The sequence below is a fragment of the Mastomys coucha genome, unplaced genomic scaffold (assembly GCF_008632895.1).
Source record: "Mastomys coucha isolate ucsf_1 unplaced genomic scaffold, UCSF_Mcou_1 pScaffold20, whole genome shotgun sequence".
NCBI lineage: Eukaryota > Metazoa > Chordata > Mammalia > Rodentia > Muridae > Mastomys > Mastomys coucha.
The window spans coordinates 2,351,289-2,367,700 of record NW_022196903.1 but is presented as its reverse complement, the minus strand read 5'-3'; the positions used below and the strand labels follow the sequence as shown (position 1 = coordinate 2,367,700).

General features: G+C 41.8%; 1 protein-coding gene across 4 annotated transcripts in view; it reads right to left on the bottom strand.

Moving 5' to 3' along the window:
* Positions 1–16,412, bottom strand: part of Dync1i1 (dynein cytoplasmic 1 intermediate chain 1) — a 299,060-nt gene that overhangs the window by 204,534 nt on the left and 78,114 nt on the right. For all 4 annotated transcript variants that reach the window (XM_031381127.1, XM_031381128.1, XM_031381129.1 and 1 more), the window contains one exon: positions 16,099–16,214. In XM_031381127.1, coding sequence (XP_031236987.1) covers positions 16,099–16,214 — 116 coding nt within the window. The remainder of the gene's footprint in view (positions 1–16,098; positions 16,215–16,412) is intronic.

The following is a 16,412-nucleotide window of genomic DNA, read 5'->3' as shown; positions in this document are numbered from 1 at the left end:
GAGCCCAGACGGGGATGAAGTCACTCAATTTTCCAAAAGTCAGAAGGCCTTGAAAAAACTAGAAGAGGAGACCACAGAACACTTTCATGCCTGACCAAAACCAAATAGAAGGATCCCAACATACAAATAGGCGTCAGACGATCTAAAGTGATGAGAGATCTCAGCTATGTAGGCTAACCTTTCATTTTCTTACCAAAACATGCCAAGCCAAGGATTACCTAAACAGGGTGAGAGCTCCACTCCTCGGTGAGTCGTCACTGAAAGGGTGGGAGAAGGAACATTTCCCTCGACTTCATCACGTTTCACCACAGCTAAGGTCATGTTCAACATAGCACTCCAGTCTCGAGATCTGGCTTATATTAAAGCAGAGTAAGAAACAAATGGTCCCAGATGAACACACCTTCACCTAAGCTGATGTTTTTGAGAAACAGCAACTGGAAGGTGCATCACTGCAAGCCCACCCAGGATCCCTACACCAGCCCATATCACTGCTTGTTGAGAACATCTGAGGATGATGGATGCTGTTTGGTTCTGCAAAGAGGCCAAGCTGACACCACTGTGCAGGAACTGAGAGGGCAGAGGATATGGCTGCTCCAGCTCTTAGCTAGGTACTTGATAGAAACACTCGGGGAATGTGGTGCATCTTCCCTAAGCTCATCAGTTCAAAGAGGCCCTCCATTTTCCATCACACTCTTGGTTCATTTCAGGAGGAGATGTTGACATAAAGTACATTTTCTCAGTCTTCCGCACAGCCACACACTCCCTATCTCTGAAAATAACAGCTCCAGAAAAGGCACTTTCCTACCCTTTTCTTATTTTATCCTCATGATCTGTTCTTCACAAAGACTCAACAGGAGACAGGGACTTCATGATGATAAACAAATCAAAGCCACTTCTTTCGGAAATAGAGAAGTTAGTGTTCAAAACTGGAAGGCAAGAAAATAAGAGTATAGATATCAATGTGATCTTATAATAAAACCAAGGGAGCCAGTGGCCATTATGCAACTAGCAATGCCTGAGGCAATTCTTACCCACAGAATAGCTAATACATTACAAACCCACACACCTGTCACATTCTTCTTTTCTTGGAACTTATATTATCCAGGGTATTGTTATATGTGTGGCCACACGCCTGACTCAAACTGCTCAATCAGGGAATTCGATTGGGCCACCAGACGCTGCCATGTAATGCTAGAGTGTGGTCAGGTAGAGGTGAATTAGAGCTTATTCTCATTTTCTCAAAACCACCTTGCTGATTTGGTTTCCCATCACGCACACACAAAAGAGACAAACCTTCAATACACCACAGCCAACGTGAAAGTGACTCCTCACTCTGTTACAGAACACTCCAAACTGCAAATTTTAGAATTTTAAAAAGTTCAGCTGTTCTCTAGAGTCCTTAAACTGTCATTTATTAAAAGGAAGGCACAGTCACATATATGTTTTCCTGAAACAAATTCCTCTAGCTTGGTTATCAAAACCGGAATCCCATCTTGACAAGTCTATAGAAAACCTTTCATTTTCGGTGTCCATGGTAACAGTGAAGGATTTAGTTTTGTTTCTTTTGAGACAAATCATGAAGTGGTGCATCTTTCTCCCGGGATGTCTCTTCTCAGTTGCTTTGTGATCTGTGCAGTTGGACACTCCTTCCTCTCCGTACCTAACACTGACACACATGTATGAAGAATTCAAAGGATTTCTAGCTCAGTATAAGAAATCCCTGTCCTTACTCCCTCCTGAATGTGAGTTCTACCTTTTCCTGTAACTACTGTGGAAACTACTACCTAGATTCTCTTTAATGTCTAATTACCTAGAGTTATTAATATTATCACAATTATGTTTATTCCTTTAGGACTTATAGATAATATATATCGTTATTCTTAAGCTGATCAAATAAGTACCTAGGTGGGAAATAAGACCAAAGTAAAAATAGAAGGATATAGGAATAAAAGTTGCCTGCTGAAAGAGAGGGATGGAAATAGTAATTGTTTTCTTGATGTAAGTAACCACCCATAGGCAAGGGTGAGGTGAGCCTCCCTTCTTGTGGGAGGTCTTGATTATAACTCATAGTAGAGGGAAGGTATTTGTACTTCCATGTGCTGTGGTTCTCCTAAGGAAACATCAGAGGTATGCTGAAATGCAGTAAAGAAATAGATCATCGGGAAGGCAAGGGCACCTCCCTAGCTGGCCTTTAGGAAGAAGAAACATTGAATGTGAATAGGAAGTGTGTCCAATTGGTAGAAATCCTTCTAACTACGAGGGATGCTTGCTTGCTTGAGATTTCCAGGCTACATATAAGACATTGTGTTTATAAAGAGTCAAGTTCATAGCACTATTCTTTCATGCTAAGACATAGATCGGCTTAAGAGAGCAGGGGTGACAGATGTAAGCTAAGGCCGAGCTACCCTCCTCACTCCCAGCAAGATGAGTGGAGAAACTGGAGCTGCTCAGAAGGCACACACACACACACACACACACACACACACACACACACACACACACACACTTGTAGCATCTATCTCCCAGATTCTAGATCTTGGAACAGCTCATACATAATGGGTTAACATTTTTCTTCTTCATATTTCTCTAAGTCGTCTGGAGATGATGCAAATACAAAAAGTTCAACCTCTTCCTTCTTAGGAATAGTAATCAGTTACACCAAAAAGGGAATATTGGTCAGCCATTTTTGTCTACCAGGTTCCCTATAATTCTACCTGTATTTAAAGAAAAGTTCAAAATCCAGATACTCTCAGGATTGCTTTTCCTTCTGGAGAGTAAGGGGTTGTTACCACCCAGCAGTATCGTTAAAGAGAGAGAGTTATTCTGGAAAATAGAGTTAGAAAGAAGAGCAACAGTAAGAGAAAGCTAGGGAGAATACAGGGTGGCCAAAGGTATACCTGTCCACGTGGATGGTTTAACAAAATTAGATGGGAGTTGTGAACGCTCAACCATCTTCAATTTTAATGCCCTGTTTGTTACCAGCCAACAGTTAGAAAAGGTGAGGTAAATCCCTCCCACATGTTCATCAGCATGCCAGCCCAATCAGCGACTTCTTTTTGTCTCTGCAGAGGTAGGACTTCCGATGTAACTGGAACCAGGAATGAGGCGTGGCAAATAGCAGGAGGTGGGCAGAGAAGTGTTGTTATGAGAGGCAGGCATCAAACCAGGAGGGTTACAAGGGGTGAGTGTGCATTTCTCCCTTATGGTATTATCACAAAGCCTATTTCTTTAATGAGATGTTTCAGATTTAAGTGTTTGACTGTCTACAGGGAGTCACACATACCATGGACTTACTTTCAAACTTCTTGAGTTCTCATTGGTTCCAATTTTCCTTCTTCTTTTATGCCACAAGAGCCAAGCCCATTTTTCCTTCCACTTTTAAAGTTATCTTCATTTCCTCTACTTAAAAAATACTTCAAAAACTACACTTTTGTTTAGCATGTGTGTGTGTGTGTGTGTGTGTGTGAGAGAGAGAGAGAGAGAGAGAGAGAGAGAGAGAGAGAGAGAGAGAGAGAGAGAGAGAGAGAGAGAGAGAGAGAATGAGCCACTGCATGTGTGTTGTGTATAGAATAGATTCTCTTTTTTTTTTTTTATCATGTGCATGCCTGGGGATTACAACCCAGGTCATCAGGCTTGGTAGTGAAAATTTTACCTATTTAGCTATCTTGCCTGCCCTTCTTGATGGATATTTCTAAATTATATTTTTTTGTTTATTGTGTTTGTGTGTCCTCTTTTATTTTTGTGTTCCCTTATGCCTAAATTATGCCTTCATTTCTTTAATATCCTCAGTCTATAAGATGCCTTTTCATTAAGCATTTTTAATGCTCATCAGTATGGTATAGATGTCAGAAGGCTAGAAAAGTAACATGAAGGACATTGGGAGTATTCTAGAAGCAAACTCATCAAAAAGTCATCCATTATCTGCTTCTAAGAAAGTGTAAAAACTGCAAACTCACAACACAAAGCAGTAGTTCAAAACAATGTTTGCTAATTGTCTTAGTTAAGGTTTCACTACTGTGAAGCATAGTAAAACCATGAAACCAAGGAAACTCTTATAAGGAAAACGTTTAATTAGGGCTGGCTTCTAGTTTCAGAGATTCAACCCATTATCACTATGGTGGGAAGCATGGCAGCAGCCAGCCAGCCAAGGTGCTAGAGAAGGAGCTGAGAGTTCTACATCTTGATCCCAAGGCAGCTAGGAGAATGTGTGCCACACTGGGCATGCTGGAGCAAGATAGCCCCGCTCCCACAGTGACATACTTCCTCAAACAAGGCCACACCTCCTAATAAGTGGCACTCCCTGTGGCCAAACATTCAAACACAAGAGTCCTTGGGGACCATTCCTATTCACACCACCACATTAACAATCATGCTTGTCTATCACCTCATGTCCCTGAGGGCTGCTGTAAGCTAGGTATGGTGGGATCACATCTCAGGATCTTTCTCAGCACAGAGACGGTCATGACTTGTGTATTTCCCTGGACTCTGAAGCTGTTTCTATTCAAGTATGCCTCCTCGTCGTCATGTTCTAAGGTCCTTGATACTACACTACCTCCCTATACTGTACTTTAAGTCATCTTAGGGTCTTTGGTCTGTTTCCACTCATTGCTTTAGCAGTACTTTTATTTTTCTACTGAAGCATCCTTCTCCTGGCATTGTAGTGTACTGACAATTCTTCAGAGGTCGCTGCATTTCTCCTCTGCTTATAAACCCTTTGCTTGTATTTACACACACACGTGCTCATGTGCATTTGTATATTCTCACAGAGGGGCCTTGGAGGTCACTATCCATACCCCATCTCCACCACTCTCCAACCTGCTACAGCAACACGTACTTGGCACATTGTATTGTCTGCGTGTTTCATGATTTTTTTGTCCCATTATTAGTCCTTACATTAAGAGAATGTTCTCTAATGTAGCGTGTTAATTTTAAGTGACTTTTCACTATTATTTTGAGCTATTATCACCATGGTTGTCCTAAAGCTTACCATGTACATTATAACTTCAAATTCCTATTAACATAATTCTAATGAAATATAGGAATGTTATTCCCATATATGTCTACTCCCTTTGTTCCCCTTTAATGCTATCATTATATACACAGTATATCTACAAATGTTACAAGCTCAGGGATGCATTTATAATTGTTACTTTCTAGGATTTTACATATTTTCTAGAAGTTGAGAGAAGAAAGGATTACAATTATGTACTTAGAGCTTTTGTGATTTAATGTTCATTGTTCCCACATCTGGTTCCCGGGGTCATTTGTTCCCGGAGGGCTCCACATTGTCTCTTGGAGCCATTTCCTTAAGTCAACTACAGCTTGGCTCCCACCTGCCTTCTCCACACTGCTTTTATAGAGTAGATTGTATTTCTATGTATTATCGGTCCAGCACCACAAGAATAGATGTGGCATCTACACAGCTGCTTTTTAAGTCAGAACGTAAGGAAACAGAACAAAACAAAACAAAACAAAATAAATCAGTTCCTACAGTCTACATGCCTCTTGTGTTTTCCCCTTCTCTGTGTTTAACTTTCCACCTGAGACCACTTGCTAGTATCAGGGAGAATGTCCTCTGTGGTTTTCATGTCACTTACTTCATTTTGGTGCTGCTAGGACTGGAACCAGTGTGTAATAAAATACTCAAGCTATGTCCTCAACACCTGCCCATTAATATTTCCTGTAAAATGGATGTGCAGTGGTGAACAGCCTAACGGTTGTGTGCGAGTCCTTATCGCACCTCCACTGTACACACAGTTGTTTTATGTCGGGTTGACGGGAGCTTTCTTTGACTCGATTTTCTGATTTTCCATGGCCATAGTCTTGAACACCCTCTCACTGTTGTATCTCACAAGGGGTCAGAGGTCTATCCTCTTCAGGGGGCGGGGGATTCCGCTTTAGGTAGAGACTCATTTTCAGTTTGCTTCCAGGGCTGGCTCCTTGTTCAGTATTCACCTCGAGATCTATTGCCAGAGCTCCGATTGGCCCATTTGAAACCTGTTGACTCTTGTGATTTGTAAAGTGCATCATCAGATCTGAAAGGTGTCCACCTTTTATGATGGATTTTTGTTTGTCATGTTGTATGTTAGGGTGTATGTTCATGTTCATGTGGATACATGCGTGTGCATGTGAGTGCGTGCATGTGGATGTGTGCGTGTGTGCGTGCTCGTGTGTGAAGCAGAAAACAACCTCTGAGGCTATTCCCCAGGCACTAGCTGTCTCCCTCCCCTCCTCTCCTTTTCTTCTTCTCTCCCTCCCTCCCCCCTCACCACTCTTCCTTCCCTCTCTTCCTTTCCTCCTGTGCACTCCCTTTCTCTTTATTCACTGGCCTGGAACTTGTCTTGTGAGTTAGTCTGGTTGGCCAGTGAGCCCCAGTGACATGTCTGTCTCAACAGATCTGGGATTACACGTGTATGCCAGGGCTCCCAGCTTTTTAGATGTATTCTGGGTACTTTACTATCTTTGTAGTCCTCCCATTTGTTATTTCTTTTAATATTCTCTACTCTTTTTTCTCTTCCCCAGTGTTCTAGAATTCTAATAACATCTACAACAATTCACTATTATCCTATAACAACCATATTTACTTATTTAGGAATTATTTCCATTATTTATTTGGATGTGCCTGCATGTGTGTGTGTGTGTGTGTGTGTGTGTGTGCCTTTGCTAAATCTACCTGGTTGTTATCACAAACAATTCTGTTGCCTGCTTCTTCCTGTGTCAGGCATTTTAGTTTCTGCAAAAGCTCGTAGGGAACCTACGTTTGATAATGTAGCAATTCTGTGGACTAGTCCTTCTCAGGATTAGATGGTTTTAGTAAAACCTGTTCCACCATCTCCCTCTTAGCTTCAAATAGTGCCCCTTGAAGGACACAGACTCCAGCAGGTGCTCACTTGTTCTAAAATGACAGGTTTGGTAGTCTCTTTCTCAGACGACATCAACTGTCTATCTCCACTACTGACTGGTTGCTCCATCATTTTAAAGCATACCCAGGGGCACAGACATCTCCACTAAATTTTGACTCATTTACTGAGAAAACTCAGTTTTTAAGATTTGTTATTACCTCAGGAGGGCTACTTAGTTGTCTCTTCCCCAAGTTCTTTCTAGAAAATGATCTGACATGTGTTTTAACTTTGGTTTGTTTGCTTGCTTTTAAGACAGTTTCCCCGTGTAGCCCTGGATACCTTGGAATTCTAAGTAGACCAGACTAGCCTTGACCTCAGAGATCTGCCTCTGCCTTCTGACTGCTGGCATTAAAGGCATGCACCCTGTTGTCTTTGTTTTGGCTTTTAAGTCTTAACTTAAGTGACATTTTGTTTTGCTTTTGAGGGTGTGCTCATAGTCGAGTACCCCTTATTCTGATGCAAAAGGATTCAACTCCATGTTATTTTCCTCTGTACCCTCTTGCCCTCAACACAATCACTGAGCCACTGGTCTAGAGTCTAGACTATGGGCATGTAGCAATGCAATGCTTTGATTTGAACTAGACTTTTATGTTAAGAACTTCGTGTTAGAGGTATGTTGAGCAGAACTAACCTCTGGTCATTCGGCTTGCCTTCCTTAAGTTCTTCCCCAAGAGCCAAAATCCACAACCACATTTCCACAAAAGTCACTGTGACTGCAACTGAGTCCTCTCAGGCTTAAGATGAAGCCACAGTAAGGGCTCCATCCTTACCTCCTGCCAGGGCAGGGCTGCATAAGAGAGCTTCCACCTGACAGCCACACTTAACCTGGAATATAGCCTCTTCCACATTAGGGAAGGGAGGAAGAGAATGCCAACCCCACACTGCTCTCAGGGATACACCATCAGCCTCCAACGGGGGTAGGCAGGGTGTATGCTTTGTTTTGTGTGGACAGGAGTTTCCTTAGAGCTGAGCAGGGGGTATGGAGTGAAGGAATGATGGAGAGCCAGATCACATTAGAGCTGAGCAGGGGGTATGGAGCGAAGGAATGATGGAGAGCCAGATCACAGATCCTTACTGCTCTTATCAAATCTTGATAAGTTTCTTGATTTTTTTTAATTTTCTAAATGTTATTTCTACAATTCCCAGAGATTTTAAAAAAGTATGTGGGATGGCTAGAACACAATATGTTGTCATGCTAGTAATGAGGCCATTGTAGGCTTCTTGGGTCAAGCAGAACATGAACTGCTGTTCTTCAGGGAAACAAATCACCTGTAAAAGTCTATAATATTCATTACTCCTATTTTCTTTTCATATATATATATATATATATATACACACACACACATATATATATATATACATTTGTGTGTGTTTATTTCACATGTATAATTAAATATATATAAATTTATATATATACTCATTCTATATATAAAAAATATATAAAATTATATATAGTCACTCTCTTCATTTTGGCATAGAGTGAAGCTATGTTTAAAAATTATGTGTATGTTTCTCCATTTATCTGAATGCAGAGCCTTTTAGGGTACTCAGATGCCAGTAAGGAGAGTAGAATTTTAAATAGAAGAATGAAAATAGAATACTAAAGTAAAATTCAAGTCTCTTCTTAAAAGCTGCCTCTTGAAACCCCAAACCACAATAGTTCTCAACCTTATTGGGGGTTACATATCAGATATCATGAATATCAGATATTTACATCAAGATTCATAACAATAGCAAAATTAAAGTCATAAAATAGCAACAAAATAAATATTTCTATGGTTTTGGGAGTCACCACAATATGAGGAGTTATATTAAAGCATAAGGTAGCATTAGGATGGTTGATAACCATGGTAGGCAGATATCTAGGTCAAGGGCTGTGTAGAAAATAAGGCATCAAATCAAGGCTGGAAACAGTGAAAGCCAGGAAGGGACCAAGTCATCTAGAAACATATGGTGAATGCTCCCTAGAATCATTGACAAGCCATACCAAAAAAGATTGCCTTTTCACTAGCTCCATGTTACGTCCTGTGTACCAGTTTGTTCAGGTATCCAGGGTACCAGTATCCAGTTGGGTAAAGGACAGTAGATGTCAGTCAAGGACCAGCCCAAGGCAGATTCCTTTACATTGCCTCTACACCCATGTTGCTTATATGATCATGTACACCCCACATCTCTTCCCCTGCATTAGGCTGTGAATAAAGGAGGAAAGTGGATAGTAGTGGGCCCTTGGGAGAGCCTGAAGATTTCTGTCCAAGATGAATGGAATATACTAACAGAAACTGTTTAAAAGTAAAAGAATGGACTATGGTTGTTTATTTAATACCGTTTCCTGGACAACCAGTAGTATTGTAGGCAGCTGCAGACAAAGTAAAGGACCTGAGTTCTCTCTGCACTCTTGATTTATAAGGTGAGCAAATTCTACAGCAAAGCTCTAGTCCCATAATGTACAGGAGAATTCTGCACACATCATAAATACTATTTTGCTGGTCACCTCTCTTTTTCATTTCTTACACTGCAGTGATTATTTTTTTCCACATCTATTTTTAGCTACCCAGCATCCAATACCCTGGTTTGGAGAGGAGCTTTGCAGTAGATCAAAGTGGAGTTGCAGGCTGCCCAGACATTGTGGAAGCTGAATGTGGAGAAGACAGCGTGTGGGGTCCTTGCCTGCATCGCCTCTCACTGCTAACATGGGGCTCATAACTCAGGTCTCCCTAATAGGCTTCCAGATGGCTCTTCAAGTCTCAAGAGAGCACCAGAAAAGAACAGGGAAAATTAGAAGCTTGCAAGGTGACGGTGACTAGAGTTTAAATTCTGAGCATAAAGCTGAAGATTCTGTGCAAGGAAGGTCAGGACTTTTAATCAGGCATGTTCACTGGGTGACCAGCCTTTCCGCTTACATCAGTCTGCCTACATTGTCATGATGAAGCATCATGGGCTAGGTGGCTGAAGCAACAGAAGTGGCTTGGAAGACCATGTTGCTGGTCAACTTTGATGCTGGATAGGGCTCTTTAGAATTGCTTCTTCACTGTGTTCTCAAATGTCTCCTGATACATTGCACTCGATAAGGAGGAGAAAGGACACTGTGCCCTTTCTTTTCATAAAGTCACTCATCTCATCAGATTAGATCCAGGGCACCACCCTTATAACATCTTTTAACTGTACACCTTTTCCCTAAAGGCCCTGGTCACTTAGGGCTTCAATATTTGAATTTTAAGGACATACTACTATTCAGTCCACTGCAGCTGCCGCCTAGTCTCACATCTATTTCCGACCAAAATTCTGAAGCATTTATATCAGTTCTGTAAAGTATCTCATATCCTCTGCCAAAGATTATTTTCTGTTCAACTGAAGCAGACTTCATTTCTATTCTGGCAACCACAAATCCAGACATTATTTTGAAAGCTGGCATCTGAATCATGTTATCTGAGAAACTGGTTGTGTCCTTGCTGGTTTTAAAGAAGAGCCTCAGAGTTCACAAGTGGGATCTGTCAGTGGTAACAAACAGCTGAGTAGTGGTTCCTCTGTGCAGATCGTCAATGAAGCAGCCACTGGAAAGAAGGATTCAGAGAGATTGTGTTGTCACTGCTATAGAGTTGTGTGGATAGGATGAAGAATTTAAAGGCACTGGGTGGAAGTCTACTCATGGCACTGGATCACTTGAGGAGTGGGTGACAAGCTCAACCCTCAGTTTCTGCTCAAGCCGGAGGTCCAGGGACTTCCTCTGGGGTTCATAAATATTTATAGAGATGTTTTCCCTAAACAAACACAAAGTTTAAATTCTGTGGGTTCCTGGATAAAATCTGCTAAGTTGTCAATGTCGCCAGGTGATTTGCAAGAAAATCATAATAATAATCAGAACATAATGGCAAAGGGAACAGAGATAGGGTTGTATAAGCTTGGGCATACTCAATTCCACCGGGAGTACCAAACCCTGCTTCACAGTGAATGGTTTGTGTCTTCTGTTTGATCTTTGGCACCCATGCCAGCCGGCCCTAACAGCAGACCTTGACAGTCTTACCTGGGGACATGGTACTGCCAATACTCAGTTAAGGCATATGAAAAGAAAAAATAGGAAAAATATTTGTAAATACGTCTATTTGCTACTTTAGGAGGACTTAACAATCCTTAACATGTTAACAACTGGACTAGGGATTCTGCACTCTTTCTACACTTAGAGAACATAATACTGGCAACAATATAGTTCAAAATGGAACTATAAGGAATACAAAAGAAAACACATATCAACACCCAATAATAGCCTGTTCTCTAAGGATCAGAGCTACTAATATAACTCAGATATCTCGTCTTAGTAGTAACTTTTAGTATGCACACAGGCACCACCACACCTTATCAGCAACCACTTGAGTGTTCTTTTAAATAGTAAGTTCAGAGACAGAGCCCAGGTGTCTTGGGAGCCAGTAACATACTTAAGTCAAGGTTATCTACCAGTTTTATTTTTTTTCTTCATAGCAACTGTGAGGTGCTTCAGGGTTGGCTTCCATTTGGGAACTGTGTATAAGAACTGCTTGATTTCAAATGTCAGATTCAAAAAGAATTATTTCCCTTTGTATTCTCTGAAAAATGCCCTTAGTGGGCAGTATTTTAAAATCATAGAGTATATTATGAGGTCAAATGGTACAAGAAGAGATATAACTAATCTGTTGGTAGGCTAGCCTTCCATCTCAACTATTATCGCTCACCAACTCAGAGAAGGGAGGAAAAGAGGGAGCCAGAGAAGTCAAGATGACCAACGATATCCTACATGAGTTCTGGTGCTCCTTTTGACAGGACAAGAGGGATGCAAATCCAAATGTCTCATCTCAAAATGAAGAAAGCACATCCAGAAGCTTCCGTGGATGCCACTCTGATAGTAGGAAGAAGCTTATTTGGGGCCTATGTGAGTTACCCTGCTGGGAACAACCTTGCTTTCATCCAACCATCTAACCCTGCTTGATATGGCTGATCTCACAAGTGAAAAGACAAACACATCATCGGAGAGGCATTCCTGTGTCAGAGAGTTCTCCCCAGAGCTTGCAGGCTGCTCTGCTATATCCTGGGCCAACCCAGGCTGCCCTGGTAATTCTGTTCTTCAGTTTTGACACCACACCCATGGGCAGCTAATGCCTATGCTCATCTGAGAACATAAACAGAGGCCTGACTGAAACATTAAACTCCCCTGAAAAGAAGAACCTTGCTTCTATAGCATGTCCATCAAAGCCTCTAAAAACCAGTACAATTTCGCAAGGACAGCCTTCCTCCCTCCAGAAAACACAAGGATTTCCATTTCCTGTTTCATCAGGCCCCAGTACATAGTATGGTTCTAGCTCATCCGCACACCTAGTGTTCTTTGAACCAGGCATTGTGTGAGGCACAAAGTGAGAAAAGGCCACACCCCCTGCTCACAGGGAGATCACAGCCTAGGAGAGGCATGTGAAGACTCAATAGAGAATAATAAAGAGGAATCAGACTTGGACAATGGTAAGAACCTGATCCTGAGGCACACTTTGGGCAGAAGGCACATGGAGGAGGTGACATCTCAAATGGCATCAGCACATGCTTGGAAGCACAAACTTCACCAGTGCTTGGAAAAGGCCAGTAGTCTTCGCTTTCCTTGGAAGTAAGAAATCAGAGATAGGAGGGAGGGAAGGTAGAGGGTGGACAAGACCAAGCCCAAGTGCCCACTTATCAGATCCTGCGAACAGAAAGTACAGAGAACCTTCCACATCACCAACAGGATGCAGAGGCGTCGTTTTCCTTTGTCCAGTTCAGCTGACATCCTCCCAGCACATTAAAATACTATCCCTGCCCAGTCGGCATGCAAAACCTGAGGACGCCACAGCAATTGGGAAGAATCACTGTCAGGCAGCTGCATGGTACCTGTTGCTCACCAGCCATTAAGTGTTCAGGATCATAAACACACACAGCATTGGCTTCTGACCTCAGAACCTCATGGAGAGCCAGGGAAATAATAATATGCAAGGCAGAGGCAATTTGACAGAGAAATTTTATATACACATATAAGATTACGTATATATTCATATTCTTTTCTCACTTGAAAATAAAAAGCATATGTCTAACGTGTTCCAGGGTAGACATAGCCTGCTCCTGATCAGGGTTCTCCATTCTCAATCTTTCCCTGTGACTGGTTAAGCCATTACCTACCCAGACTAGGATGGCTTAGGCTACTTGAAAGAATTGTATTGATGGAGATTTGGTTCCTAAATCTTCCTAGTTTAATTCATTTTGGAGTATTTCACACAGCAGATCATTATGTGACTAGCTAACACACTATGAGGAGAATGCTCATTATAGTGTGCGGTAGAGGAAGGAGGCTTAGGTTCTGGCAAAGCCGAACTCCTTCCCCTATGTTTTTTTTTTGTTTGTTTTGTTTGTTTTTTTTGTTTGTTTTTTTAAGTACAATATGTTTGTGTAGCCGAGTGAACGCACTAGAATTCCAGTCAAGGCAGAGCATATCAGTGCGCTGAAGGTGCTACTTTGAGCTTCATTAATTTTCAGTCTTCAAACAATGTGAGAAAAATAAAAAAGCCTTTATAAATTATGGCTAACAAAGAACTCATAGGGGATTTATATGCACAACAATTGCAAATGTTATCCCTCCAAGAGCTTCACTGTGCTGTAAAATTCAGTAGTCACCCTGTAAGGCTGTGCTTGTCATGACATTGCACTGCTACCAAACTGGGCACTGACCCAAGTCTCCCACTTGGAAGGACCCTCACAGTGGACTGTCCCCTGCTGATGCTTATGCTCGCCTTTGCTGTCACCTCACCTAGTAGGTGAAAGGGTGCCCTTGGCACCATCAACAGCCAGGCAGTCAAAGGTCAAGGGTTCAAGATCTGGGGTGAGTTGACAATAAAGAAGGTTTTTCACGTCTATACTTGCTGTTACTTTACTACCATGACCTCCCGTAGGCTCTGGTAGCTGGCTTTGGGTTCAACTCTGTATTGTGGAATGTGAACCATCACCACAAGAAAGCTCTATGGATCTTGTTAAGAAAACAGAAAGAACTTCTGCCAATTGCTAAGAAATAAATTCCTCCTTTCCTGCTGCTTGGACCACAGCATAATGAGGGCTCCTAACCTCTCCCTGCAGTAATAAAATGAACTCTATGGGCTTTTCCTTTTGATGTATTCCACGTTAGAAGTTTACAGTTGATGCATTTTCATCCTTAATTTATTTCCCCTTGTAAACATTTCTGTACCGTTTCCAATATGTTAAGTATACACATTCTTAAAAAAATAATTCACGCCCCCTATTTCAGATGTATCACTTTGTGTTTCGGGTCAGGATTTGGGGCTAAACAAACACACCTCTGGCTACAGTTCTGCAAATGCCTCTGGCAGCAAATTAACTCAAACAAATGTTTTGGCTGGGGAGTGAGGTTGCCTTTTAATGATTCCCCCCTCCCACCTCCCCTACCCGCCACTGCTTTTGTCTGGAGGCCCAAGGACAGGGCTCCTGAAGTGTTTTCTAGCAGGGCCTTTCTTGCCAAGTTAATACACAGGTCTTAATTTGGGGGTTAGTTTGTTTAAAGTTTCACCACCAGAGGGTGCTATCTGTTTGCATCTAAAATTTGATATTTTTCTCACCGGGCCTCATAGGCCCTACAAACTTCCATTACTAAGTAAAGCTCTCCAGAAGATAGGCAGGAAGCCTGACCTTCAAGGAACAAGATTTCACTTCATTTTTGAGATTATGTGTTGACAATGCAAATGAAAAACCTCTGTAAGTTGGCACAAACTGAGCTGCCCTGGTTTATGTCTGTTACAGACCAAGCATGAAATGCTAATGTTTTTCATTATATAGAATTTTGCTCAATAGTTACTGTACAGCAAGATGAACTCAAAATTCCAACATCCTCTTCCCCACCCCAGTGACACACGAAGTGAAAAGACGGTTTGCTTGGCTCTATGAGCAGTATCACTTCCTAACAATGGAACCACATCTGCCCAACTGTTCTGTATACACATCTCTCTAATTGTCATATAATCTTATTTCAGTGTGATGTTCGTACTTCTTTGTTTGTTTGTTTATCACAGTATTGAGAACTGCCCCAGGGTTCCATGCGCTCTGCCACTGAGTTATGTCTCTATTCCCCAGCATGATATTTTACGGCCAAGAAGCATTCAGATTCATCATCTCTTAAGTTTTCTTAGTGTTGTCTGTGTTAGTTCCTTGTTCTGTTATTATGATAAAAATGCCTAGTGAGACCACTGAAGGAAGAGTTTATCTAGATTTGCAGTTGGACAATACAGTCCGTCACAGCAGAGGGGCCGTGGGAGCAGGGTCTTGAGGCAGCTGGCACAAGCAGTCAAGTGTGTGAATACTGGGTGGTTTTCTCTGCTTAAGTCAGTCCAAGTAACGGTACCACTAGGATATACAGCAGGTCTCCCTACCTCAATTAAGTCAATCTAGAAGCCCCACCCCCACCCCAGAGACTCATTTTCGTCAAGATTCTAATCCCAGCAAGTTAAATGTCATGATTAACCATCACACTGACTTTTAATGATTCTCTGAGACTTACATACAATTTTTCTCCTCAGTATTTTCTCGTATGCATAGAAGAGGTCTACAACTCATCCCCACTCATCAGCACATGGAGAATATTTGTGCTTTAATGTGAATTGATCAGAAAATCAAGGTCTAGGAAAGGTTTCTTGTAAAGGATTAGGTCCAGAATTTAGGCTTTAGTGAGCCAGCTAAGGTGTCCTTCATGTCTATTCAACAAGGCCATTGTAGTATTAACATTAGCCAAAAATGTAAATGTTTAGAAACATCTGTGTCCCAATAATATTCTGTTTTTGTAACGAGGTAGTGGGCTGCAGTTTGGTCCTTCTACAAATGATGAATCATTTTTTAAAAATTTTTATTTTTTATTTTATGTGTGTGTGTGTATCATGAAAGTGTCTATTCGATACTTTTATGGTTTCTACTGTCTGTAGATAAGCACAGAAACTTGACACAAAGGTTAGACACTTAAAAGTTCACAGACGTCTTAGGGGAATAAGAAAGAATTTGCTCAGCAGAGCTTTCCACCTCAGAGCCAAAAGCATCTTTAGTTTTCAGGATGTCACTCAGGTTCTAGGCTACGAAGACCTCTGGAACTTGAGGTCAACCCTACTCCCTGGCAGTTTCTGCAGACATAGCATGTAAAGAAAGCAAAGCCATGGCCTACCTTCGGACTGATGCGTTGCAAGAGGAGTCTGTGTCTCCTTGGAGTACGATACTACTTCCCTAGGCAGGAAATCCACCTGGGTCACCTTGGACACGCCCAGCTTGTGCAGTCGTCTCCTGTAAGGAGCAGAGGGCAAATGCTTAGCAAGGCAATGGCTTTATTTCCAAAGACCTGTTAGTTCCAAAGACACAAAAAGAAACAAACCAAGATGTCCTGAGCTGCTCAGGGCAGTGTCAGGCTCAGGGCCCTGGTCTGGCACCATGGCCCTGACTGGAGGCCTGATGTCATGTAAGCCTCTGCCAGTAGCCCTTCCG